The sequence below is a fragment of the Eretmochelys imbricata genome, chromosome 3, assembly GCF_965152235.1.
Source record: "Eretmochelys imbricata isolate rEreImb1 chromosome 3, rEreImb1.hap1, whole genome shotgun sequence".
In the NCBI taxonomy this organism is placed as follows: Eukaryota; Metazoa; Chordata; order Testudines; family Cheloniidae; genus Eretmochelys; species Eretmochelys imbricata.
Window position 1 is genome coordinate 159,455,918 of NC_135574.1, and position 25,210 is coordinate 159,481,127.

Consider the following 25,210-nt stretch of genomic DNA (forward strand, 5'->3'; position numbering starts at 1 on the left):
AGCCACTCTGTCAGTTACTGTCCCCTCTGCGGGGGTGGGGCCGGGTCTGAGATCGGGCTGGGGGCCCACGGGCGGGATGTACAGCCCTGAGCACCCCACTCCAAACACTGCTATAGCATTACGCATTCTTTTAACATTACCAGTATCAGTGGCTTCTGGTGAGTGCAGTTTCTCAAAACTGAAATTACTAAAAATTATTTGAGGTCCACCATGTCTCAAAATCGTTTGTCAGGACTCGCATTAATTTCAATTGAAAGTACCATTGCAAAAAATTTAGATTTCACTGAATTATTAAGACTACGCAAGTATAAAAACCAGAAAAATTTAGTTCATATAAATCTTTTAATTTAGGAGAAACTGGGCACACTGGAAGACACTAACATTTTTCATTACAGTATATAGTTGAACCAAATTGTTTGTAATTGTGACTTTGTTAAAATTAAATGAGAACACTAGTAGGAAATTGTTTTATTTCACTAACCACAAATTCTGTTTTCATATTTTTTTTAATTTTTAAACAGTCAAAAAAACCCCAAACCAAAACAAAAAACGTTGCAAAGTGCAAACGTGTAAAAGCCAAAAAAAAAAAAAAAAAAAGGGGGCAGGGGCAAAAATGTCTTTGCTTGGGGCAGCAAAAAACCTAGAGCCGCCCGTGCCTTTCCTCTCAATGTATTTAAATCCAAAGCCTATGGGTGGTTCTTCAAGTGTGTTCGGCTGAACTGATGAGTCACACGGGGACAAGTAAGAGTCTTGCTTACCAGAAGAGGAAGTGAGCACTTCTACTTTCCATGCAGAAGGAAAAAGGAGTCACAGCTGATAACTGCCATTAATCCTAAGGACAAAAGATACACAATTAAACCAAAGGAAAGGTAAATAACAGTTCATTAAAGGTAAATAAAAGTATACTGGTCAGACTGGAATAGGAGATCTTGCTCAACATAATGGAGGGGCATACTCATGTTGTAACAAATCCTTGGATGGACTTCCCGGTTGTCATTACACTGCACACCACAGCCACTGAGATATTCAGCAGCAGCAGGAAGGCAACTCAGATCCACCTGTGCCAAAGTTACAGGCTTCTACCTCTTCCTCTCTAGAGAATTCGCTTTAGCTGGTAGCATTATAGGGCCTTTGGCCTTGCCTGCACTTGCAATGGTGTGTAGGGTATGTATAGCTACATGCCGCAGTGAAAAGCAGGCTCCAGCCACACTGCGGTGTGCAGCTACATGTGGCAGTGAAATGCTCTGGTAGGGTGGAGGCAATGGGGAAAGGCTCCAGCAGCGGGACATTGCAGTGTTAAAATAACAGTGTAGATGGAGAGGTGCTGCTTGGACATGTAGAGAATCGTGTAGGGTACATACCCGAAGGTGGTTGTGTGTCTGTATGCTACTCACCTAAGCAATGCCTCACTATCTGTACTGCTATTTATGCCTGTGCTAGCTGAGTATGTGGTGTCAGTTTTCTATATGTGGCTGTAAGCATAGATATACCTATGACCGGGGCTCCATGTTTGTCACGGAGGTTGTGGAAGTCACGGATTCCGTGACTTTCTGTGACCTCCATGACTTCTGCAGAGGCCAGTGTGATTGACTCCAGAGCCAGCCAAGCAGGTGGCCCCGGGGCCAGCTGTTCAGGCAGCCCTGGGGACAGCCACACCAACTGCTGCTGGAGCGGCTCTGAAGCCAGCCACTCCGGGGGCCCAGCAGCCAGCCTCACCAGCCACGACTGGACTGGTCCCGGCTCCTTGGCCAGCTGCACTGGCCGCTGCTCTGGCGTCTCCAGGCAGCTGGCCCCCGGGACCACCAGGGCAGTGGCTGATGCAGCAGGCCCCGGGGACTGCCTGAGCAACGATCCCAGGGCAGCTGGAGCAGCCCCTGTCCTCCCAGGGCTCCCCTCCCCGGCCACTGGTGCCATGGGCACCCCAGGCTTCCCCCAGCATGGCTCCCCTGCTAAGATTCAATCAAGGGTATTTATGCTATAAGTCACGGACAGGTCACCGGCCATGATTTTTTGTTTCTTGCCCATGACCTGTCCATGACTTTTACTAAAAATGCCCATGATTAAATTGTAGCCTTACCTATGACATACAATTGAGCAATTCTGATTCCATCCAGCAGAGAGCAGCAATACACAGTAGCCAGTTCACCACTCTGTATAGCAGTGGTTTTCAAACTTTTTTCTGGAGACCCAGTTGAAGAAAATTGTTGATGCCCTCGACCCAACGGAGCTGGGGATGAGGGGTTTGGGGTGTGGGAGGGGCTCAGGACTGGGTCAGAGGTTTAGGGTGTGGGGGTGAGGGCTGTGGGGTGGGGCCGGGAATGAGGGGTTCAGGGTGTGTGAGGGGGCTCTAGGCTGGAGCAGGAGATTGGGGTGCGGGAGGGGCTCAGGGCTCTCGACTTGGGGGGCAAGCTCTGGGCTGGGGCCGGGGATGAGGGGTTTGGGGTGCAGGAAGAGGTTCCAGGTTTGGGGGGTCTCAGGGCTGGGGCAGGGGATTGGAGTGTAGGGTTGGGGCGTGGACTTACCTTCGGCGGCTTCTGGTCAGCGGCGCAGCTGGGGTGCAGAGGCAGGCTTCCTGCATGTCCTGGCGCTGCATACCACGCTGTGCCCCAGAAGCAGGTCTGGCTTCTAGGTGGAGGCGCGCAAGCAGCTTCGCGTGACTCTCGCCCACAGACACCGCTCCCTACCCCCGGCCAATGGGAGTGTGGGTTCTTGGGCCCCCCTGCCTAGAAGCCGGACCTGCTGTTGGCCACTTCCAGGGCTCAGCGCGGTGTCGAAACAGGTAGGCACTAGCCTGCCTTAGCTGGGCAGCACCGCCAATGGGACTTTTAATGACCCAGTCAGCAGTGCTGACCAGAGCGACCCAGTGCCTGACATGCCGCGACCCAGTACTGGGTCTTGACCTGAAGTTTGAAAAATGCTCCTATATAGTGTCTCCTTCTGAAAGTGAAATAATAAGCAATTCAAACCTAGAATAAATACATAGATGAGAGTCCAAATCTGCGCTCAGTCACCTTATACCCTCTGCAATTTCCTGCTGTCCCTGCTCACCCTTTTCCTCCTCTTTGACCTTTTCTAGTATGGCTGCAGCCATAAATTACTCTCAGGGCTGGAGTTGCTCATGGTGGCTGAAGAAGATCTACCACTGCGATTGTTTTGATTAATCTATCCATTCTCCTTTGTGCTTCTAACCTGCATGCTGCTAATTCCCTGCCAAACACGCTTTGACTGTACCTTGCACTAGCAAGAGAAGATGGGTGAAGTAATATCTTTTATTGGACCAACTTCTGCTGGCAGGGGCAGCTCTACCAATTGTGCCGCCCCAAGCAGTCGCCACCGAATTGCCACCACACCCGGAAGAGCAGCGGAGCTGCTGCCAAATTGCCGCCCCATTCTCCATGCCGCCCCTAGCACCTGCTCGGAAAGCTGGTGCCTGGAGCCGTCCCTGTCTGCTGGTGACAAAGACAAGCTTTCGAGCTACACAGGGCTCTTCTTCAGGTCTGGGAAACTTACTCAGAGTGTCACAGCTAAATACAAGATGGAACAGATTGTTTATCTTAAGTAGTTGACACATATTTAGGCAGTTTCTTCATTTGAGCTGCATGCTAACATGCCAGTTGCTGCCAATGTAATATTGTTTTGTCCTGAGGGGAAATTAAAACCGTTTGTTACACATTTTTCTGTCTGAGTCAGGGATTATTTGAAGCCAATCACAGTTCACTTTCCAGTGAAGAGTATTAATATTCTGTGCACTGACTGAACACACTTTAACATTCTGCATTGCATCCATGTTCTGTGTTCAGTGACCATCTGGCTTATATTTTAACAGATGGACTTTCTTTAAAACTTAGCATCCCAAGACATGTATCTACTAAGGACCTACTCAGAACTATCTGATCAGATAAAAATATTTTCAAACAGTAATAATGCAAAGGATCATAAAATACCTCAGTTGTATTACAGGGTGGTTTTCTTGAAAAATAAGAAAAAAGTTTATTTTTAATATTGTGGCCCTAGGGCATCACTCTGTGCGTCTGGTGCTGCCTTTGTATCTTCTAGAATTCAAATGTCTCTACTATACTAAGAGGTACTACACATGATCTTAGCTCCATATACATTTATCCTTCACTTAAGACAATGTGAGCTGCAACTACTACCAAATTACGAAAATGTGGCATACATTATGCATTCATTAAACACTTTATATCAGAGGAAGCCTTCAGAACCTTTGTTATAAGTCAGACACCAAGAATGTGGCTGGCTTGCCTTTGACTCAAAGTATGTGTGTGTATTCAGTCAAACATGAGGACAGTGGCTGAGCTCACTGCTGGGTTCTCCAGTGGCTTTTGCTGTTGCTGTGTGGCAACTGGCAAGCACAGTTAAATGCTGTAGAAAAATTGACCCAATGAAGGAACAAACCTTCTTTGCATCTGAACATATTTTATCAAACAGCAAATTCAAATTCCTTGAAGTCACATGCCACTGCAGCAGAAGCAACTGTAGGCCTTTGACCTGCGTGGCCACATGTAAGACCTCTTCTCTCAAAGGTCCCTGAGCTGCACGCTTAAATGATAGTATTCCATTTCACGTTGACAGCTGCATAAGACCACACCAGGTCCAGTGAGACACCACAGGTACATGGCACAGTAGTAGAGACAAGTTTAGGTCCACAAACCTGTTCACTAGACAGCACTGAACATTTGAACAGCTACCTTGTGAAAGACTAGGCCTATTTAAAGAAGCAGTCACTGGTGCAAGAAGTTCATCTGCTTAATGGGGACAATAAGATGAGATGACCTCCTGCGAGCCTAGAATTTAACTATGCTGTATCATGGCTCATCTGCAATGTAGGATGTAATTGTTATGACTGCTTTTAAAAATGTGTGTGGCTCCACTTAGTGGTAAAGATGTGTATAGCTGCCACAAATCGGCACTGTGTGATATTTCAGCAAAAAGGCAATGAAATAGAACTGAGTTTTGTGTAGACCTCTCTGATTTCGTCCGGCAGCTGTGGCACATATAATTCTACATACAGCCTGTTCAACCATCTTCTACAGCCCCCTAAAGCCCTTTAGCCAGCAGTGTTGGGGAACGTGGCAGCCATTTTGTACTCAGTTTACAAACGCCTCTCGATGTTAGAGGATCAGTTTTATTGGGAGAGAAAGTGTTTTGATCACTACAAGGCAGTCAGCCCCTCAGTCTCTCAAACACGTATGCATAGATGCAGATATTGGCCAAAACTTCACGAGCTGGCAGCATTATGTATGTCATCTTTAAAAGTGCAGCCCTTCTTTGCACTTCACTACTGCATTGTAATGCCACTGTACTGTCAGTTTGGGGTATGAGCCAAGATGTGGTGGCAACTTCAGCCTGTCACATAATTGCAACCAGAACATGAGTGCTACTGGTGCAAGTGAGCCATCTTCTTCCCCAGCCAGGTCTAAGAAATGGACACCATTTTTTGGATTTGCGTGGAATAAAACCTCACTGGTTTAATGGCATCTTACACTCCCTCATACCTCGGTATGGAATATCTCTTGGATCATCATAGATTGCAATGGAAAAAAAACTTTCAGAGCCATACCTGGAACCATTTAGGAATGTCATGGTTCTTCCTGTGCTGCTTAGTATGGGCCATACAGAACTCTGCAGTAATAGTGAGATAGATCTCATGTTTTCCTGCCCCCCTACTGGTCAAAATAAAAGAATTTCTCTTTGCTACAGGGCCAACACCACTGCTAAGCTGCTCTGATTCCCTCCAGTAGAGAGCAGTGTTACACTAGTAATTTTGCTACAATTAAATCTCCCCTGTAAAGGATGTATCTAGAACTGGTTGAAAAATAGCAATTAATTTATACCAAAAATGTAAAAGAAAATTGAACAATTTTAGTTTCATTCGAAAATGGCGAGTTTTTGAAACTATTATTTTTGTTTCCTGGTATAGTTCATTCCCTCCTTTCCCTCCCCTTTTTCCCCCTGAAAAAGAGAATGGGGCAAAAAAGATAATCCTTACAAAATTGATCCAAAGCAATTATTTTACTTTGATGAAAAACTGGATGATTTTGAATGATATAAAATAATTACACAAAAATCATTTCATTTTTCCCACATTCTGAAAAGCCATTTTTTTAGAGAAAATGTTTTGACCAGCTCTAGATATATCCATTAAATAAAATAAACAGGGAAAATAGTTTTACTTTGTGTAATGACATCCACTCCCAGTCTTTATTAAAGCCTAAGTTAATGGTGTCCAGTTTGCAAATTAATTCCAATTCAGCCGTCTCTCATTGGAGTCTGCAAAAAGAAAAGGAGTACTTGTGGCACCTTAGAGACTAACCAATTATTTGAGCATAAGCTTTCGTGAAGTGAGCTGTAGCTCACGAAAGCTTATGCTCAAATAAATTGGTTAGTCTCTAAGGTGCCACAAGTACTCCTTTTCTTTTTGCAAATACAGACTAACACGGCTGTTACTCTGAAACCTGTCATTGGAGTCTGTTTTTGAAGTTTTTTTTGTTGAAGAATTGCCACTTTTAGGTCTGTAATCGAGTGACCAGAGACTATTTCCCCATGTTTATTCTCTCCCCCACTTTCCCCCACTGTTCCTCACATGTTCTTGTCAACTGCGAGAAATGGCCCACCTTGATTATCACTACAAAAGGTTTTTTTCTTTCCTGCTGTTAATAGCTCACCTTACCTGATCACTCTCATTACAGTGTGTATGGTACCATCCATTGTTTCATGTTCTGTGTATATAAAATCCCCCTACTGTATTTTCCACTGCATGCATCTGATGAAGTGAGCTGTAGCTCACGAAAGCTTATGCTCAAATAAATTGGTTAGTCTCTAAGGTGCCACAAGTACTCCTGTTCTTTTTGCAGATACAGACTAACATGGCTGCTACTCTGAAACCTGACTTGATTTGTTCATCGCTGAATGGGAATAAGTGATCATCTCCTTTCAATCCTCTTTGTTGTCTCTAGGTGGTGCTTGTGTATCATTTTCCATGTTACTCTGGCAATAGACAGTGCTGACACTGATCAATCCTGCAAAGGGAGAAGTGCAAAATTTAGGATTTATCACTAGAATCAGAAGCTTGAGGTGGAAACGAAACAATCAGGTCGCCCAGTCCATCTCCCTGTCCATGAAGGATTGTTCCGTATGATAGACAGTGGTGGGGCTTTTACCACTTCCCTGGGAAACTATATTCCTATCTTTTAGATTTCCCCTGTGGGAAGTTTTCCTGAAATACAGGTCAGTTAACTATTGCTTATTTTTATCCTGTAAAACCATAACCAATTCCTCTTCTCCACATAGCCCACATCAGCTGACCCACCTTTACTGAATCGGAAGGTGCCCAATGGCAGAAGTGCTCAGACCTTGAGCACAATAGTTAAAGACGTGTCCTGGTTCGGGAAGCCCCTGATTCCCACCGACCAAATCCCCATTAGATCACCAGGGCCTGCAGGGGGATCTACAATGAGAATTAAAGGGGAAACAGGAAATGGAAATTAATCTTTGTCCTGACCCTGACATGAAGGCTAAGAGAGTAGGCAACAGACGAATCCTGATCCTGTAATCCTCAGAGGATGGCAAGTGGACCCTACAAATGTGTTTCCATTTGGCTTGTTGAGACAGGCACATTTAACCAGTCCCTGACCAGTGTGACAAAGTGGGACTGTTCTTAATGTTTCCTCTGAATAGTGTGAGGTTGCCTCAGTTTCCCCTATGCAGTTCTTAAGTATCTAGGTGGTGGGGTAAGGGTGTATGATCATTGCAGAGCCCTAGAGGGCAGGTGTGTGCAGGGGTCTGGACACAGAGAATGGCCGACACCCTGTTTCCTGGCAACTGATGGCCTGGGCCCTTCCCCCCTACAAGGTGAGAGCTAAAGGGTTGGAGAACAAAGGAATTAGGTGACCTCCTGGCCCGGGAATGGGATAAAGCCCAGAGGAGGAGCGGCTGGAGGGAGTTTTCAGCTTGGGGCTGGCTGGGACATGGAGTGAAGTGCAGACGTGGTTGTCTGGCTCACAGCCCCCCAAAATGGACCCAGCTGAGGGGTTCTGATCTCTGCACCTGCAAGCTCTGTTTTAGACCATGTTCCTGTTGTCTAATAAACCTTCTGTTTTACCGGCTGGCTGAGAGTCATGTCTGACTGTGAAGTTGGGGTGCAGGACCCTCTGGCTTCCCCAGGACCCCGCCTGGGCGGACTCGCTGTGGGAAGTGCACGGAGGGGCAGAGGAGGCTGAATGCTCTGAGGTCAGACCCAGAAGGTGGAAGCCATGTGAGCTGTGTGTCCTGAAGACAGGCTGCTCACAGAAAGGCGACTGCTCCAGAGTCCTGACTGGCTTCATGGGGAGTTCCAGAGCATCGCCCAGGGACTCCGTGACAACTGGTGGGAGCAGTGGGATGTACTGCACCCCGTGGACGGCGCTTCCTGCAGTAAGTGACTGGGGAGCAGTAAAATGAAGGGGGATTGACAGGAAACAGGGTGTCAGCCATTCTCTGTGTCCAGACCCCTGCACACACCTGCCCTCTAGGGCTCTGCAATGATCATACACCCTTACCCCACCACCTAGATACTTAAGAACTGCATAGGGGAAACTGAGGCACCCTCACACTATTCAGAGGAAACATTAAGAACAGTCCCACTTCGTCACAACCAGTTTCCCTGCTAATCAGCTATTGTGGAAAGTGCAGGAGGTTTGTGTCTGGGACAAAGTAATTGATCATTCCAAGCAATATAGGGACACCAAAGGGATACCAACCAGAAAATGTATGGTTAATAACTCGCCCTGCTTAGCTTCCTTTTCTTGCTGCAGTGGCATGAGGCAAAGTGTAACATCAGTCTCAACTTTACATTTCCTATCTTCCGTCCATTAACGCTAGACTGGCAATGAGAATTCAGTATGGTGGTTTGTATTTCACATACAGTTAATGTGTCACAATGAGGAATTTTTTCAGCCAGCGTAAGATCATCAATTACATCATTTGCTGCAAAGGTGAAGAAATCTAAGGATTCATGCCCAAAGCATCTCTTAGCATGCTCATGGTATGGTCAGAATTGGATAAAGCACTGCACTAGGTGTAGGAAACAGTGTTTCTGTGGTCAGGTTGCTCTTTCTCCTATTAAAAGTTTCAATGGTTTATACTGTAGATAATTTTTGGAATTATAATTTTAAATCTACATGTATAGTCTGGTTTTGCTCTAGGATATTTAACATAATGAACTGGCTAGAGCACATGTGCATCACTTTCCTCCACTGAACAGAATCAAAACTGCTCAACTGTATCATAGACCCTCTACTGATGATTGGTTGTGGAATTTCTCCTTTTGTTGAAGCGGTAGGGGGAGGGCTTTTGGTTGTAGGACAATCTGCGTTCTATCCCTGCTGCCTCCATGAAGTTCTAAGGGGTCATGGTGTGCAGTATGGTCACACAACTAGGAAATCCCATGGGTTTGTTACAATACTTTTAAAAAACAAAATATTGGAAAATGTACCTGCCCTGCTGCCCCTGAGCTCAGGATTCTGTGTTTCCCTTTAAGAGCTGATAACATCACAACAAGCATTTCTATCAGAGGAGGGAGCAGAGGAAAATGCTCTGCTTTCTGAGCTTGCACCATGCAGCTGATCATCTTTAAGGTCCTGTCTACCTGGTAAAAACAACGTGGTGGATCCAATAGCAACATGGTACTGCACTGAGATGGGGAAAAGACAGTTCAGTCATGCGGTGCATGACGGGAACAAACTATGTTTTAACCGTGCTGTGGCTTTACAACTGAGTCCCCCACTTGGTAGGAGTTACAGTGTAGACAGGATGTAATATAAGTGACATAAGCTAATATATTTGCAGTGTGGAGCTGCCTGCTTGCCAAAGAACATAGAGGAAGTGACAGTCTCTCAACCTAAATGATGATTCACACATCCCAGAGAACACTGCATTTCAATGAACAGAGCAATTGAGATTTGTAGCCTGGAGCTGCCAATACCCCCCAAAACTGAATATAAGAATAGAGAATCTATATAGCCTGTAGACAAGGGGTATGAGGAAGTTCCCAGCCTGGGAACCATAGGCTGTGTCCACACAGCCCGCAGCAGCGAGTCTCGGACCCCGGGTCAACAGACTCAGGCTTGCCCTACAGCACTAAAAACAGCTGTGTAGTTGTTGCAGCTCAGGCTGCAGCTTGGGCTCTGCAGCCTTCCCCCACCCTAATCTTCAGAGCCTGACCTGGAACATCTACACAGTTGTTTTTAGCACCACAGCAAGAGTCCTGTGCAGCATACCAGGGAAAGGGGAAGGAAAGACATGTACTGTGATCAGAGCTGGGACTCAGACACTTCAAAACGTGAAGGTGTTTAGAGCCAGGGTTTTGATGTGATCCGTTACACAGAGAGAGGCCACCTGCAAGCTGAGAATCAGGCCTCAGCTCCTCCTTCCCCCAGAGTTTAAGGGCGTGGGACGCTGGTATTTAATTTGCACCCATCTCTAATTATGATAACAGTGTCTTGGCTTTTAGTGGGGTTGCTCTAATGAGATGCAGTGATTTTTTTTTTTTTTTTTAGAAATGCATTTGTGAATTAATTTAGTGCCAGTAGAAGGTGTGCCCTGACAGTGCTGGAGACTAGCGTCCTTTGACATTCTGTCCAGTACAGGGCAGTGATATACCCAGCCCAGCAGACCTCCCAGCAGCCCCAGGTTTTATAGAACTGTCCCACTTAGACCCTTGAAAGCCTCCTGTCTTCGCTGAAGTGCAGTTTGCCCCAGGCCCCCCTATTTGAGAGGGGCCCCAAACCGAGTGGCATTATGATCTGGTACACAGGGTTGCAACGACACTTCAGGTTTGGCCCCTCTACTTCTCCAGACAGAGAGGGACGGCAGGCCAAACCTGAGTGGTGCTGCATCCTGCTTTAGCCATTGGCAATATTGGGAAGTATGGCCCAGTAAAATAGGCTTACCTACATGTTGCAAACAGCAAGCTACATGAAAGTCTTGGGAGGCAGCGTCTTATGCTTATCAGTCAAATCTAAGATGGACCAGTAATGAGTACTCCAGGGTTCTGTCTCTGCTCTGCCACAGATTCACTGTGTGACCTGGGGAAAATCACTTAAGTGCTATGTGCCTCAGTTTCCCCACCTGTAAACCAGGGATAACAGCATTTACTTATCTCGCAAGGTTGTTGTGAAGTGTAGTCAACCAACATTTGTATGATGCTTTGAGATCCTTGGAAAAAAGATGCTTTATACATGCAAAATATTATTGCCTTTATGAACAAATATCCCTGGTGTGGCAGTGTCTCTTTAAATCAGATATTGGAGCTTGAAAGTAGCAGCTCTGGTTCCGCCAATACAATTGGAACTGACCTATGCACAACTTCCTCTCTGTACAATGTCTGCAACTTTCTGGAGGCTAGTTCCCACTGCACATAACTTCACCCTCCTGCCTTCTCTTAGAATGATCACGCTTTCCCAAGCAGAGTTTGCTTTGGAACCAGTGCAGGCCTGTGTAAATAATGGCTTTGTTTGCAGAAGATATGAGTAAGTTTAGGCAGCAGGGTTGAAAAGAGAAAGAATTTTTCTTAGGGGAGGAAACCTCTTCTGAGATAAGGGAACCTGTTAAAAGCTAGTCAGGTTGTTTGTCTACAAGTATTTGGTGGGAGTAAACACAAAGGCAGGAGCAGAATGATTTGGAATGGCACAATTAAGAGAAATGGGTTGAAAGCAACAAAGAAAATCTTGCTGATATGCTGATTATCAAGAAGAGTATTTAACAATGACCTCTATTAGAGTTAGAGCTGAGTGAAAATCAGAACTTCAGATATTTCAGCATCTGTTTTTGCCCCGATTCAGGATGAAAAAAGAAATATTGACATTAGTCACAGAATGGAAAGTTCCAAAATATGTTGAAGTTTCATTCAAAGCAAAATGTTTCAACATTTCTGAACTGAAATATTTCATTTCAATTTGTTGAGCCAAATCAAAGCAATTCACTTGGAATCATTTTGACATTAAACTGTACCTGCACCCGGTGCTGTGGTGCCTCAGTGGAGCTGTAGTTTGGATGCCTCTTGCCCTCATTCTGTCCTACAGCCTGGACTCTCCAGCCAGACTGCATTTCCCATGATGCACCTGCAGTCATGGATTCCCATGGTGCATCAGATGGCTTGGTCAGAGAGCTGACTACAGTGCATCATGACAGATGTAGTTTCGCTAAGGAACCCACCCCAGAGCAGAGAATCAGGCCACGGAGCACTGCAGTATCAAGGCGGATGCAGATGAACTGACTCTAAATAAAATCTTTTGGTTCAGTTCAACAAGCCACAATGTTTCAACTTGGTTCAAACTGACCTGCAATGTCACTTAAGGCAGGTTTCTCTGAATGTAAAACACTGTAAAGCTCAGTGAGACCCTGGGTCTGAGCACCCCTATCCTTTGGTGATGGTGGAAATCCAGACCTGGATTTTGTGATTAGCCCCCATCTCTCTGATAATGTTCCCCCAAGCTGAACATCCCTGAACTTTGAGGAGGACCAAGGTATCAGAATCCTAACTGTGATCCTGATCCGTCCTCTATAACAGGCTGAACAAAACCCCTGGATCCAAGCACCCATGAAAGCTCAGAACTGATCTGAATTATGTGGCTCGGAGCCATCTTTAGTGTTAAAACACTTTCCCCCTTATTCCCTGCCCTCTGCTAAACATATATAGAGAGGGAACTCCCACGCTGTTATACAAATAGAGAAGATAATGAGAGCCAGAATCTACAATGAGTCATCGGCCCAGGTTCTTTGTCTCCTCCCAGCTTCTCTTTCCTCTTGTCTTGAGTACATATGTGCATTTGCATTGTGCCTCCTCCCTCCAAAGGTGCTGGACTGTGTAATGTGTTCACTCGCTCCACCCCACCTGGCCACTCACTTATATTCATTCCCTCTTGTTCATGAGATAGGAGCTGTCCTGTCCACACACACACCACCACGCTGGAGGCAAATGGTGATGGCAGGAGTCGCAGCTAAGTTGTCCAAAGAGAGAGCTGTATTAGAAGGGCTTGGCTCCAATGGGAAGGCAGTGAAGTATTTAAATCAGGATTATGAGGCTCTGAGGCAGCAGTGCTTGCAGTCTGGCACTCTGTTTAAGGATGAAGAATTCCCAGCCAGTTCTTCTGCCCTGGGCTATAGGGACTTGGGGCCATATTCCCCTAAAACGCAGGGTATTGTCTGGAAGCGACCCACGGTAAGAGAGCTTCATCATTACATGTTTTACTAGATTCAGATCAAATCAGATTCAACCTGAACTTTCACTCCAAAATCCAAACTGAATCTGAGCTGGAACTTTCTTGAAGTCTGGAAAAGGCACAGATTAGCCTTCCCTTTCATTCTTTGCCACCTTTCATCATCTCCCTTCCCCCGCCCCTTCTAACCAGAAGTGAAAGTAATGGAGTATCATAAAAAAAGCTGCTGTCCAACTTCAAGCCCTTTGGGATGGGAGAAGCCCCAGAAATGCAGAGGGAGAGCCTGCTCTCATAAGATTTCCAGCACCACGCTGCCGATTTGAGAGGTTTCAGTACAATTGAGAAAAGCATCTGAACTTTTGATGCTTATCCAAATGGAACCTTCAAACCTCCTGGGAATTGTTGGTCACCAGTTAAAGCTTATTACTGGTGTCATGTGTTTTCCGGTATTACTCCAGGAAAATTAGGCTTGTACTAAAATAAAAATTTAAAAATTCCAACCCCCAAAATACCATATTTTGAAGAGCTGGTTGAAACGTTTTAAATGAAATTTATTTTTAATTTTAAAAAACGGGCTTTTTCATAGAAAAAAAATTAGTGTTGTCGATGAAAATGAAAAATGTAGGGGTTTGTGGCTTTTTTTCGTTTTGTTTATTGGGTTTCCTTTTTTCCCTTGTTTCTCTCCCTTTCCCTCTCCCTTTTTCCTTCAGTGACAAAAGGAAAAACTGGTAAAAAGGAAAAAAGAATGTGTGTGCACAGGGGAAGAGCGGGGGGGGGGGGGGGGGGTTAAACTGTAACACTGAACACAAACCTCCTCCAAGATGAAAAAATTCAAAAAAGAAATTTTCAAATTAAAAAATGTTGCAAAAATTTTCAAATGAATGAAAAATTAAAACTTGCTGCACTAAAATGTTTTTTATTACAAGTCTCCACCCTAACCCCCTTATTTTTTGACAGCCTCCTAATTTGGCACTTGAATACTTCATGCGTGGGTGCTAGGGAAACATATCTTGTATATGTCCACACTTGGCATTGGATGAGAAAACATTTTAACTCACACATTTGAATTAACATGTTGTTAAACACCACTCAGTGCCTAGCGTAGACAAAGAGTCACGATGACCAACGTGTTAGCTGGTCATGGACAACCTTAGGGTTAACACCAAAGATGAATAGAAGGGCTAAATCCTCCAGCTCTGAATGGTGCAAAGCCAGCCTGGGCAGGGGCAGGAACTTTTTATCCCCTGCACGTTGCAGCAAAGTGGTGGAAAGGAACCTGGGGGAGGGACAGAATCATAGACAATCTACAACTACAAAGCTCTGCTGGACTATGCCCTGTGCATAGAGGCTGTGTAGAACACTACTGCAGCCTCAAGGATGCTGTAGCAACCACAAAGGATGCGGTAGCAACTACGAGGGCAGCTCCTAACCCTCCATTTATTAGTTCACCTGAGAAGGGACCAGGCTCTGACTCTGACTTTTGAAAGGAATGGAAATCTTCAGTGACAAGTAACATGCTTAAAGGTCTTGCTCATTTCCCCCCCTGGATTCTCTGTTCTGCAGGGGGTTTTCTTGCTGTAAGCTCTGCCCTGGATTCTGGGGGAATGAAATTACCCTTCACCTGATTTTGTCTGAACTGGACAGAGTCTGTAAGTTCCTGCTGGGAAAATGTCTAGTCATGAAACAAACACTCAGTGCTAAATTCACCCCCGCACCTGGTGCATAGTGCATCTCTGTTTTATGGACAGATATCCTTCCATTACAGGCCTCTTTTCTGTGCTTTGTCACTAGGTTTGTATAAAATTGATTGGAGGAAAGTAGACAATGCCTAGGAAGACATTTACTGTCTAGTCACTTGGCATAGATTCAGAAATGACAGGTATCGAAGGGTACATCTACACTGCAATTAAAAACCCATGGAGGTTGGTGCCAGCTGACTTGGGGTCGCAGGGCTCAGGCTAAGGGGTTGTTCAATTGTGGTGTAGATGGGACCTGCCCCCCTCGCAGAGCCCAGACTCCAGCCCAAGCTTGAACATCTGCACCACAATTAAACAGCCCCTTAGCTGAGCCCTGCAAGCCCAAGTCAGCTGGCACCGGCCTCTGTGGGTTTTTAATTGCTGTGTAGACGTACCCTAACTGAAAATGAGTCACGCTGGACTTTTTTGCCATGAGGTGCTGCTGCAGCAGAGATCTGCAGTATGTGGGCAGTTCGGAGGGGGCTGCTCAGTGCCCCAGCCTCCTTCCTACACCCTACCCACCCAGAGAACAGGATACTGTGGGCGGGGCGGTGGGGCTGGGGTTCCTCGACAACGGGCCAAAAGCAGGCATAAGCAAAGCAAGCAGCACCTCAGAGAGCTTTATCTCATGCAAGCTGAGATCAAAAGCTGACCCACCTTTCTCTCCAGCAGCATGACTAAAGGGAGAACCAGCTAATGGACTAGTTCTCCTCTCAGGCATTGTAGGAACCTCTCTTGCTGGGGCAGCATAAATCATAAGACCCACCCTGGCTCCCCCACCGTCCAAAGATGCGTATTCTGAAGCAAGCTCTCTGTCAACAGGGCCCAGCTCCCACTGGGAAAGAATCTCAGCTTCTCTCTTAACACCTACACCCCAAAAACTCTTCTGTATGCTGCTTATCACCTTCATTTAGAAATTCAGGTGAAGTGCTCAGAGCAAGTGAAGACTTTTGTCCTTGGAGAGAGTAGGGAGACTTTAAACTATGTCCTAGGTTTAAAATAATTGGAGGATTTTATTCAGACTTTCCAAACATTGCACCTTTGAGCAAGTACAGTAGTGAGTATGGACAATTTCATCTCTAATTGTAACTCGGCTATTCAGACTTGCAGTGGAGAGAGAAGACATTCTAACTTAAAATCCCTGACTGGCCCCAAAATAAGATTCTAAAAAAGTGGGAGAATTACAAAAACTAATAGCAATAGAAATGTTTGCATGTGTATCCTTTCAGTGCATTGAAAATAGGTGTGGGAAGTTCAAACACAAGCCCAAAAAACAGCAGGATGCTGGTGCCTGAGTACCAGGAAGTGAAACTGACCAACCTTGTTGAATTGACTGAGCCCAATGAATTGCAGAATAAAGAAAAAGGGCCAAACCCTGAAGTTCCTTCTCAGTTTTTACTCACTCCCTATTCAGGCAAAATTCTTATTGATGTCAGCGGCAGAAATGACTGAGTAAGGGCATCAGGATTTGGCTCAAAGGGTGTAAATGTAAAGTACATTAGAATTTAAAGTTCAGCTGAGTTTTCATAACCTGAGATAAAAGAAAAGGAGGCTTGTGGCACCTTAGAGACTAACCAATTTATTTGAGCATAAGCTTCACTGAGCTGTAGCTCATGAAAGCTTATGCTCATGTAGCTCACGAAAGCTTATGCTCAAATAAATTGGTTAGTCTCTAAGGTGCCACAAGTCCTCCTTTTCTTTTTGAGGATACAGACTAACACGGCCGCTACTCTGAAATCTATAACCTGAGAAGTTGCTAATAACACAGTTAAAGAATATTTTTCCAAAGCGTTTTTTAAATCTTGATCTTTTAAATATATTGGAAATGTTTACATTTCGTCTTTTTCTGGATTTTGAATTGAAATAGGTCAGAAACAAACTGCAGCTTTTGTCAGACTGCCAAGATTAACATGAATTTAACAAAATTATTTTCAGGAGTTATGTACCAATCCTCAGTTTATAGTTGGAGGAGCCACTCGGACAGACATTCGCCAAGGGATCCTGGGTGAGTAGAGTAATTGAGCAGAATTTTGCTTGTTTGAGAGACAGGAAAATACCTTTTGTTATTTGAAAAGCCATGTAACACACTAGCTAAGTGTATTCCATTCTGCGCTACATAGAAGCAAAAGGGCAGGACCTACTACTTCTATCAGCTAATGGAATTACTCTTTTAGATCAAATAATTGAAATCCGTGCTGAAGGTCTCAGGTTCAAACCCTGCTGATGATCAACAGGAGGGGTTTTTATATCATTTCCCCCCAAACTCAGCAGCACACATAATGCTCATTCATTCCTCTTTACATAGCAAGTTTGAAGTTCAGCTATTTTTAAGTTATCACTTAAAAAAAGTAAGAATTTTTTTATATTAGGGAAAAATATGTGTTTGTGGGATTTTTTAACCCTGTCATAACTTTACAATAAAAATGTGTTTGTTTGTTTGTTTGTTTGTTTGTTTTAAAAAAAACATTGTCATGTATTTAAAATAATTGGGGGATTTTATTCAGGCTTTCCAAACAATTTCACCTTAGAGCAGGTAGTGAGCATGGACAGTTTCATCCCAGAAGCTCAATATTTCCGAAAGGTCTGAGTGTGTGAGAACAAGGGGTTAAAATGGAAATTGTTTTACAACCTGAATAACAGTGGTCAGTGCTATATCTGCCAGATCAACATACTGGCAAGACAATCCATCTGGTCATGGCCATGAGTTAGGAATGCTGACCACGTCGTTCAGAAATTAACGGAGCACATCAGCTAAGCAGGGTCACCCTTAACAAGTAATTTGTTCCAATTTCATGTTGAACATTCTATTTCTACAGCATTTGGTGCAGAACAGTAGCAAATACTGGAGAAAGAAAGGGGAGACCGTACACCAGGCACACATAAACATAAACATAGCAGGGCAAGGTGGCATCAAACATTTCTCCTTGAATGGCAGAGCAACATTGATGAACGTTTGGAAGACGTTTTATCACTCATCACAGCAAAGCTCACGAAAGCTCATGCTCAAATAAATTGGTTAGTCTCTAAGGTGCCACAAGTACTCCTTTTCTTTTCACAGCAAAGCTGACTCTTCCTTACCCGCTTTTCCAATGCTGCTTTACATAGAACTTTAATAGGGTCTTTAACTATTTTTTAAATTCCTTTTTAAGGCCTTATTCTAACCCAACACATGCTTTCTTTGTTTGCTGCCCAACTGATAAGATCCATCTTTGGAAAACAGCAGCAGCAGCATTCATTACAGGCTTTCTTGCCAACACACACAGCCTAAAATTCTGAAAGCCCTGTAATAAGAACGTGATAGATTAGTTAGATTGCATCTGAGCTCCCTCCCCTCCAAGGTGCTTACTGCAGTAGTTCTAACCTTACCTCAGTCTCATCAATTCTGCAAATAAGATTCATGCCATTTCTGCAAGTCATTGACAGTAAATGACACAAGTGCTGCCCCAGTGAACACAGCTCCATTAAAGCAATTGCTAGAAAATCCCTCAGTGTGGTGTGTTCCAATTGCTAAAAATAAGAGGCACAATCCTATACTTGCTCCAGAATATTTACTCACTTATGCATCTGGGCATAGGAGATCACTTACTGCATTTTCAGGGGGTTGTTCAGTAAGAATAGTAAAGGCTTCATTTCTTGTCAGCATCACAGTTTATGAAGACAGGTTTCAGAGTAACAGCCGTGTTAGTCTGTATTCGCAAAAAGAAAAGGAGTACTTGTGGCACCTTAGAGACTAACCAATTTATTTGAGCATGAGCTTTCGTGAGCTACAGCTCACTTCATCAGTTTATGAAGTTTCTGTAATGGATGTGGATTTTTTACATGCCCAGAACACAAACCCCTTTTCCATGGCAGTTTACAAGCTAAGGGACTGGAGCATACTTCCAGCCTTGTCTAGTCTGACATACAGACATAACAAACATCGTTTTGGTTAACACCTTAAATAGAATGCAGGCTCCCTCAGGGCCAGTTGTTCCAGCTCCTTCTTTACCTTCTTCATTTCAGCCCCCGCGTGGAAGTCTGATGGCCTTGCGGCATTTTGTAAACAGAGACTTTCACCATGGACTAATGCCAAAGTAAATCACATAGCAGGAATAATAAAGATGGGCCAAAACTAATCCCCCTCCTCTGAACTAGAGCGTGGGGCATGTTTCTGAGATTTCCTAACAGAGTCCTGTAGGGAGAACCCCAAAGCCTGGGAGCTGATCACCCCATAACTTTTGGGGAGGTTCTTGAAATCGGAATCAAAATTGTCTGGCTTGAGCCCATCTCTCAAAACAATCCTCTGTGGCTTGTGGGAAGGGTAGAAAATCAGGCTGATAATATAATGCAGGGCGGCTTGCATCTCTGAATAGAATCACTTCTATCAGCTCCACAGTACTCTGTCTCTTTATAAAAATACATACATACATACATACATACATAAAATTGACTTGAGTTTGGAGCATAACCAGGGAGCAGATTTTTTAATGTTCAGGTGGTAGTTGCTTAACACTGCTGAGGCCACAGTGGGCCTTTTTGTTATTTAATCTAATAGCTTGAATATCAAAGTGCTGATTATTAAGCCCTGTATGTAAAACACTTTTAGTGAAACAAACCTTGGTTACATATTTACATAAGTCAACTGTGTGACTCACTGACTAGTCCCTTAGGGGAATAAACTCCATTTTTTATATTTCTTTGTGACATGTTTTGCTTTTAAAAAGAACACTACAGGTCTGAGCTCATAGGAACAAAAGCAGGAAATCCAGAGTTACAGTCTCACTCCATTAAACTTTATTTAGTTGACAACGGCGTAAGTTAGATGAATATCAGCATGGTGAGTTTGATGGGAACTTGAAAGACTGGAAATATTTTAAATGCACTCTTTGAACCATTTCTTTTTGATGGCCTCGTTACAACTTAAAATGCAGAGTCACACACACTCTATTATTTAAAGGTGACCTCTGAAGTTTCCTTATAGCTATCCAAATAAGTTAACCCCAACATTATTTTCTGAAGGCCTCAAATAGCAAGTGGCAGAGATTTATTTTTGAAAAATAAATAGTATTTTACATCCACTGGGATGAAAAAATACACTTAAAATAGCTTTCCAGATCCATGCCATTTGCATGTGTAAAGTGCCGTTCATCCTGAAGGCTCCTGAAGCACTGTACACACGTCAGAAACAGAGGGCCAGATCCTCTGACCGTGTACATGGGTGTAGCTTCATTGAAGCCAATAGAGCTATGCCTGTTTACACCAGCTGAAGATCTGTCCCATGCACACTTTCTCTCTATGTGTAGCGATTATATATGCATAGATAAAGTGCTCATTCAGGCAAAAACCTAGCTGGGAGAGATGTCTTCTAATAACGGTGGATCTGAACTGTACTCCGTATATTTGGGGATTCTTTTTGGCCTCTTAACACAGGAGTTTGCTTAATACTAGTGGTTTCTGTGACAGGTTTCACTGTATAATATGTTTATAACCCTCATAAAGCCTATCTCCATAGGCTGTGTGGTTTCTGATAGCTGCTGTATCACAGACTGATGCATTCTGGGGATCAGGGGATCTGAGGCCAACTAGATAGTCTTTGAGGAACCTAAAAGCCTATTTCTTTGTTGAATGTACCTTTGCACCTCTTCTATTTGCAGTATTTAACACACAATTGTAGCGTTTAACTCATTTTAGTATAAAACTTTAACAGGCCTCCTTTAAAAGTAATAAACTTGTTGACCTAATGTATTGTAATCCACTGCACTGCGGAAGTCGGGTAGTCTAGTCTGTGTGCTGTGAGCTCCATGGCAAGTGCTGGCAGTGAAGGGTAGAACTGAGAGTCAAGTCTGGGTAGAGGGCAGATGTTGAAGGAAAGGATCACAGGCTGGGAAAGAAGAGAGTGAGAGCATTTTGCCTGGGTTCTATTCTCAGCTTAAGGGCTTGCTGAAATAGCAGGAAATGTTTAATACAGAGATGCCTCTGAGCTGCAAAATTCAGATCTGGGTTTCAAAAATTCTAAATTTGGGGAGTTTCTTTCTGTCTCTCTCCAATCTCGGCTTTCAGTTTGGGTCCATCTCTACTTGACTAGATCATTGACTAGAGAATTAAATTCTTACCAGTTTAGACACTTTTAGCATTAACGAAAGAAGCCTCTGTGTGACTCTAAGTAAATATTTCTTGTGGATTTTATTTTATAGTCACCATGAGTGCAGCACAGGTGAGCAAATATCATATAATTATACAGGAATCTGAGTCAGAGTTCCAAGATTACCACAGGTTTCAGAGTGGTAGCTGTGTTAGTCTGTATCAGCAAAAACAAGTCTTTATTCAAGCCTAATTTGATGGTGTCCAGTCTGGGAGTGGATGGGTCACTACAAAAACTAATTCCCCACTGCTGATACTCACACCTTCTTGTTAACTGTTTGAAATGGGTCACCTTCATTACATTGGCCTCATTAGCACTACAAAAGTGATTTCCACCTCTTCTTGTCAACTGTTGAGAATAGCCCACTTCCACCTTAATTGAATTAACTCATTAGCACTGACCCCCTCCACTTGGTAAGGCAACTCCCATCTTTTCATATGCTGTGTATTTATACCTCTCTACTGTATTTTCCACTCCATGCATCTGATGAAGTGGGTTTTAGCCCACGAAAGCTTATGCCCAAATAAAGTTGTTAGTCTCTAAGGTGCCACAAAGATTACCACAGATTTAGCATTCACTGAGATTATTTTATCAAACCAGGAAGCTGACAGCATTACTCAAAGAGAACATCAGTTAGCACGGTACAGTTGTGAAGAAGGAACAATTTGTTTTAAATGTAGGGTGTAGTCAATAAAGTAATTCTAAAAATGACATTGTGGGATTTCATGTTTATTTCTTCTTACAATTTGAGATATCAATTTGCTCACTTCACAAGTAAAAAAAATTGCATATTGCCTGCATCACAAACTCCTGTAACAAACCCCTAACTCATGTCTGAGCTGTTGAAGTCCTCAAATCGTGGTTTAAAGACTTCAAGGTGCAGAGAATCCTCCAGCAAGTGACCCGTGCCCAACGCTGAACAGGAAGGCGAAAAATCCCCAGGGCCTCTGCCAATCTGCCCTGGAGGAAAATTCCTTCCTGACCCCAAATATGGCAATCAGCTAAACCCTGAGCATGTGGGCAAGACTCACCAGCGAGACACCCTGAAAAGAATTCTCTGTAGTAACTCAGATCCCACCCCATCGAACATCCCATCACAGGCCATTGGGCAAATCTATCACTAATAGTCGAAGATCAATTAATTGCCAAAATTAGGCTATCCCATCATATCATACCCTCCATAAACTTATCAAGCTTAGTCTTGAAGCCAGATATGTCTTTTGCCCTCACTGCTTCCCTTGGAAGGCTGTTCCAGAACTTCACTCCACTGATGGTTAGAAACCTTCGTCTAATTTCAAGTCTAAACTTCCTCATGGCCAGTTGATATCTATTTGTTCTTGTGTCCAAATTGGTACTGAGCTTAAATAATTCTTCTCCCTCCCTGGTACATTTATAGATAGCAATCATATCTCCTCTCAGCCTTCTTTTAGTTAGGCTAAACAAGCCAAGCTCTTTGAGTCTCCTTTCATAAGACAGGTTTTCCATTCCTTAGATCATCCTAGTAGCCCTTCTCCGTACCTGTTCCAGTTTGAACTCATCCTTCTTAAACATGGGAGACCAGAACTGCACACAATATACCAGATGAGGTCTCACCCAATGTTCCCTCTAATTTTTGACAGGCCGTGTGCGCAAATAATTTCTTCTGTGCGAATTGTGCTTCTGTGCAAATTTTTGTGCGTGCGGCATTTCGACGCGTGCACGGGGTTTAGGATCTGTGTGCGTGTGCACACACACGCAGTTTAGAGGGAACAATGGTCTCAGCAGTGCCTTGTATAACGGTACTAACACCTCCTTATCTCTACTGGAAATACCTCGCCTGATGCATCCCAAGACCGCATTAGCTTTTTTCACGGCCATATCACGTTGGTGTCTCATAGTCATCCTGTCATCAACCAATACTCCGAGGTCCTTCTCCCCCTCTGTTACTTCCAAGTGATGCATCCCCAGTTTATAACAGAAATTCTTGTTATTAATCCCTAAATGCATGACCTTGCACTTCTCACTATCATCCTATTACTATTACTCCAGTTTACAAGGTCATCCAGATCCTCCTGTATGATATCCCGGTCCTTCTCTGTATTGGCAATACCTCCCAGCTTTGTGTCATCTGCAAACTTTATTAGCACATTCCCGCTTTTTGTGCCAAGGTCAGTAATAAAAAGATTGGTCCTCATACCGATCCCTGAGAAATTCCACTAGTAACTTCCTTCCAGTCTGACAGTTCACCTTTCAGTGTGACCCGCTGTAGTCTCCCTTTTAACCAGTTCCTTATCCACCTTTCGATTTTCATATTGATCCCCATCTTTTCCAATTTAGCTAATAATTCTCCATGTGGAACCATATCAGATGCCTTACTGAAATCAAGGTAAATTAGATCCACTGTGTTTCCTTTGTCTAAAAAATCTGTTACCTTCTCAAAGAAGGAGATCAGGTTGGTTTGACATGATCTACCTTTTGTAAAACCATGTTGTATTTTGTCCCAATTACCATTGATCTCAATGTCCTTAACTACTTTCTCCTTCAAAATTTTTTCCAAGACCTTGCATACTACAGATGTCAAACTAACAGGCCTGTAGTTACCCGGCTCATGTTTTTTCCCTTTCTTAAAAATAGGAACTATGTTAGCAATTCTCCAGTTGTATGGTACAACCGCTGAGTTTACGGATTCATTAAAAATTCTTGCTAATGGGCTTGCAATTTCATGGGCCAATTCCTTTAATATTCTTGGATGAAGGTTATCTGGGCCCCCTGATTTAGTCCATTAAGCTGTTCAACCATCAACCTCAGCCTGGACCAGTCCACACAAGAGATCCACCTCCTGGACACTACAGGGCTAATAAGCGATGGTCACATAAACACCACCCTATACCGGAAACCTACTGACCGCTGTACTTACCGCTATACTTATGCCTCCAACTTTCATCCAGACCACACCACACAGTCCATTGTCTACAGCCAAGCTCTACGATACAACTGCATTTGTGCCAATCCCTCAGACAGAGACAAACACCGACAAGATCTCTATCAAGCGTTCTTACAACTACAATACCCACCTGCTGAAGTGAAGAAACAGACTGACAGAGCCAGAAGAGTACCCAGAAGTTACCTACTACAGGACAGGCCCAACAAAGAAAATAACAGAATACCACTAGCCATCACCTTCAGCCCCCAACTAAAACCTCTCCATTGAATCATCAAGGATCTACAACCTATCCTGAAGGACAACCCATCACTCTCACAGCTCTTGGGAGACAGGCCAGTCCTTGCTTACAGACAGCCCCCCAACCTGAAGCAAATACTCACCAGCAACCACACACCACACACCAAAAACACTAACCCAGGAACCTACCCTTGCAACAAAGCCCGTTGCCAACTGTGTCCACATATCTATTCAGGAGACACCATCATAGGGCCTAATCACATCAGCCACACTATCAGAGGCTCGTTCACCTGCACATCTACCAATGTGATATATGCCATCATGTGCCAGCAATGCCCCTCTGCCATGTACACTGGTCAAACTGGACAGTCTCTCCGTAAAAGAATAAATGGACACAAATCAGACGTCAAGAATTATAACATTCAAAAACCAGTCGGAGAACACTTTAATCTGTCTGGTCACTTGATCACAGACCTAAAAGTCGTAATTCTTCAACAAAATAACTTCAAAAACAGACTCCAATGAGAGACTGCTGAATTGGAATTAATTTGCAAACTGGACACCATTACATTAGGCTTGAATAAAGACTGGGAGTGGATGTGTCATTACACAAAGTAAAACTATTTTCCCATGTTTATTCCTCTCCCCCCCCCCACACTGTTCCTCAGACATTCTTGTCAACTGCTGGAAATGGCTCACCTTGATTATCACTACAAAAGGGATGTGAGTGTGTGTGTGTGTGTGTTTTCTCTCCTGCTGGTAATAGCTCACCTTACCTGATCACTCTCGTTACAGTGTGTATGGTAACACCCATTGTTTCATGTTCTCTGTGTATATAAAATCTCCCCACTGTATTTTCCACTGCATGCATCCGATGAAGTGAGCTGTAGCTAACGAAAGCTTATGCTCAAATAAATTTGTTCGTCTCTAAGGTGCCACAAGTCCTCCTTTTCTTTATCCGTGTATTATTATTGTT

General features: G+C 43.9%; 1 protein-coding gene across 1 annotated transcript in view; it reads left to right on the forward strand.

Annotated features, from left to right (window-relative positions):
- The first annotated feature begins 12,976 nt into the window (after positions 1-12,976).
- The window catches only part of LOC144262242 (calpain-8-like), a 47,299-nt gene continuing 35,065 nt past the window's right edge, over positions 12,977-25,210 (forward strand). The window contains exons 1-2 of the mRNA XM_077811926.1: positions 12,977-13,219; positions 16,889-16,958. Of these exons, the coding sequence (XP_077668052.1) occupies positions 12,977-13,219; positions 16,889-16,958 (313 nt within the window). The remainder of the gene's footprint in view (positions 13,220-16,888; positions 16,959-25,210) is intronic.